The sequence below is a fragment of the Alligator sinensis genome, unplaced genomic scaffold, assembly GCF_000455745.1.
Source record: "Alligator sinensis unplaced genomic scaffold, ASM45574v1 scaffold115_1, whole genome shotgun sequence".
In the NCBI taxonomy this organism is placed as follows: domain Eukaryota; kingdom Metazoa; phylum Chordata; order Crocodylia; family Alligatoridae; genus Alligator; species Alligator sinensis.
The window spans coordinates 277,963-281,178 of record NW_005841895.1 but is presented as its reverse complement, the minus strand read 5'-3'; the positions used below and the strand labels follow the sequence as shown (position 1 = coordinate 281,178).

General features: G+C 39.8%; 1 protein-coding gene across 2 annotated transcripts in view; it reads left to right on the top strand.

Moving 5' to 3' along the window:
• The window catches only part of PTGIS (prostaglandin I2 synthase), a 53,670-nt gene that overhangs the window by 21,387 nt on the left and 29,067 nt on the right, over window positions 1-3,216 (top strand). For both annotated transcript variants that reach the window (XM_025197350.1, XM_025197349.1), the window contains exons 2-3: window positions 1,010-1,133; window positions 1,874-2,052. In XM_025197350.1, the coding sequence (XP_025053135.1) occupies window positions 1,010-1,133; window positions 1,874-2,052 (303 nt within the window). The remainder of the gene's footprint in view (window positions 1-1,009; window positions 1,134-1,873; window positions 2,053-3,216) is intronic.

The following is a 3,216-nucleotide window of genomic DNA, read 5'->3' as shown; positions in this document are numbered from 1 at the left end:
TCAGCAGAAATCAGTCAAAATCAAGAAGCAGGAAGATGAATTGGGTTTGTGTAAAATAGTATCGTGCTGAAAGAATTCGGAGCATGGCTCTGAAGCGCCAACAGGGCCAATCTGAAATTTTGATATGAATAGACCCTACTCTCCCTCCTCCTTCAAATGTTATTTAATGTTTTGGAAATATTTCTAGGCATGTTATTTTTCTCCCCCCTGTACTTAGGCTAGTTTGTGATCTTGGTTGTACTGGTGGGAATCTGGGTTCTGCGCCAGACTTTTGCACCAGTGTAAAGTAAGTAGGAATTTGTCCTGGACCTTAAAGTGAGGCTGTTAAATTAAAATCTCAGGTCGCAGGCTGGGTGACTCAACAGCAAATAATCTAAATAATCTATGTTCTAAAAATAATTGGAGAATGGAAAAAACAGCACAAATTAGGGAAATAGCATCTCTCCACCCTTAATGCTTTTACCCTTGCCAAACTTTTCTCATGTCCATGTTATTGATATACTTGAGTTTAATATAGGGAGTTACTGGTGCAAAAGAATTCTAGTTGTACTCCCTAAAATGTCAGTCTGTTTGCAAGACTCACAGGATTATTTTAAAGCACTTTTCTATATCCATTGCCTTTCTTCCCCTCAAACGCACTCAATCAGTATCTTTGTCATGAACATTTATGATATGTAGCCACTGGTTACACTGGTTGCCTTCAAGAGCTGAATTAAAAACAGAGTTTCCTTTGAAATCCTGTTTAATTCTTGCCCCTTTATGAATCAATGTAGTGGTCTAAATTTCTGGCTGACTATAAACGATTCATGCAGCAATACCCAAGATTGTAGTTCACACCTGAGCGGGGGGTTTGTGCAATATTGTTTTCATGAGTAAGTGAGGAAGCAAAGCAAGGTGCAGTTGGTGATGTCATTTTTCACAGACAGTCATAGCATGCTGACAAGCAGGAAGCAAGTCCCAGGGTTTGTTAAACTATTATTTTAAGAACTTAAGCTGATCTTTCTTCCAGGCTACCGAGTGACCCTCCACTTGACAAAGGTCATATTCCTTGGTTTGGACATGCCAGAGAATTTGGAAAAGATCCTGCCAAGTTTCTGTCTAAAATGAAACAAAAGCATGGAGATATTTTCACAGTAAGTATTGGTTATGAATCCTCTATGCCAGCATGACTTGAATTCTGCCAGGTAACCATTAGGCTGGGATGTGCATAGTTTAGCTGCACCAGTTAGTCATTCAGACAGATGTCTGAGCAGCTGCTTTTAATTCTTTACCATCAAAAGCAGTGATTTCTACAAATCTCTCCATTCCTGTCCTGGCCTGTTTCTTCCCTCATCTGCACCACAGCAGGTTGAGGCTGCTTTTAAACTAAGCAAGGCAAAGATGGCTTGATTTTTAGTAAGGTTTTAACATGAAGTTTTTTTGAGAGAGCAATGTGAGTTTTCAGAGCTACATTTTATTTTATTTTATTTTATTCCTGTAGCTGATTAGGCTATGGAGGCCTTCAGTCCATCCAGTTTCTTAGAGTGGCCAAAACCCATTGCATCAGTGGAAGGCAAATGCTTTTATAATGTTCTATAATGTCGGGAGGGAGGGGGAAAGTTTCTTCCCGATACTTCTGAAGATAATCCTCTTAAAACCTGAACAAAAATGTTATTAACATTAACATCGTTTGAGGGCCTGATCTTCTATGCTTTAATATTCTGAGGCAATGCCCTGAGTAAAGGGTTCAATTTTTGGTGCCTATCACAACAAGTGTTTTTTATAAGCATGGAATTTGAGGTCCTAAGAATCATAAACTTCATTTATCTGAAAACTTTGCATTATTACTTTTTTGTGCATTTTTGCATTATGATTCTTTTTTTTAATTCTTTAGATTCGGGTTGCTGGAAAATTCATCACCATCTTGTTGGACCCTTGCTCCTATGATGCAGTGCTGTGGGAATCAAACTCTAAGCTAGATTTTGGCAAATATGCCCGTATCTTAATGGAGCGAATGTTTGATGTCAAACTGCCAAATTTTGAACCTAGTGATGAAAAGGCCATGCTGAGATTGTAAGTATGATATGGAGGGAAATTTTTGCTAATATATATATAGATATATATATATAGCGAGAGAGAGAGAGAGAGAGAGAGAGAGATTTAAGTTAAATCAGAGTCCTCCAGCATCCTAGTTGTTCTGCAACCCTGGGTGGTGTTCTTCTCTCTCCTCCAGCCCAGCAGGCCTGCCCCATCCCTCTGCTCCCTGGCTGCAGCTCTGGCAGAGACTGCACATAGAGAGCATCTGCCTTGCTTCCTCCTGCTCCTCCCCTCCCCATCATCACTCCTTGCTCAAGCAGAGATTCCCCCCTCCCCTCTGCCTTACACAGACACCTCTCAGCATTAACTAGCATATCACATGCTGGATATATAGATATATATCTTTTTCTCTCTCTATATATATATATCAGTTCTTTTTGTGAAATGATCATCTCATGAGAGAGCCATGCGATGATGCCATAGAGATGGTATTTCTGGGCTCTGGTAACTAAAATGAAAGTACAAAACAACATAGAAGAAAAGACCTGAATTGTCTCTAGATTTTTCCAGTGAGTTGTTCTGTAAGGTTGAAATGACAGCAAGCTAACTAACCTCAGTGCCTGCTCCCTAAATTTTAAAGGAATATTTGTACCTGTGAAGATGGATACATCTTAACCCATCTATTAGTTAACATTCAAAACATTTACATTATTATTGGCTATTTCTTTTAAAAGTGTAATGCCATGTGGCTGCAAAAGAGAGGTAAAAGTGATTCTTGGTAGAGTAAGGAGGTGATAGTGGTGCTGTATATAGCTGGGGAAAGCATGCTGTATTTAGGTTTGGGCACTTAAGCATCTGAATTGTCTAGATAAACTGAAGGGACTTTGGTGAAGAACTAGAAGAGTTATAAGGAACTGAAGGGACTTCAGGAAAAATTCATCATCGGGGTGAAATGTGGATAGGTTGGCTAAGAGTCTTCCAAAATATGTCTGAAAATGAACCTGAAATATTGTAGAAAGAGGATTGCTTTCAGTCAGGCAGCTGGAATTGACCGTTTGGTCTCACTCCTGGTCAGTGTTGTCACAGAGCACGTGGATACACGAGGTGAGTTTGGAAGGAGAGGATATAGGGATCTCCAAGTAGTCCTCTTCACAAGCAATGGGATGATCTCCCCATAGTGCTCAAGAATGCTAGGAGTGA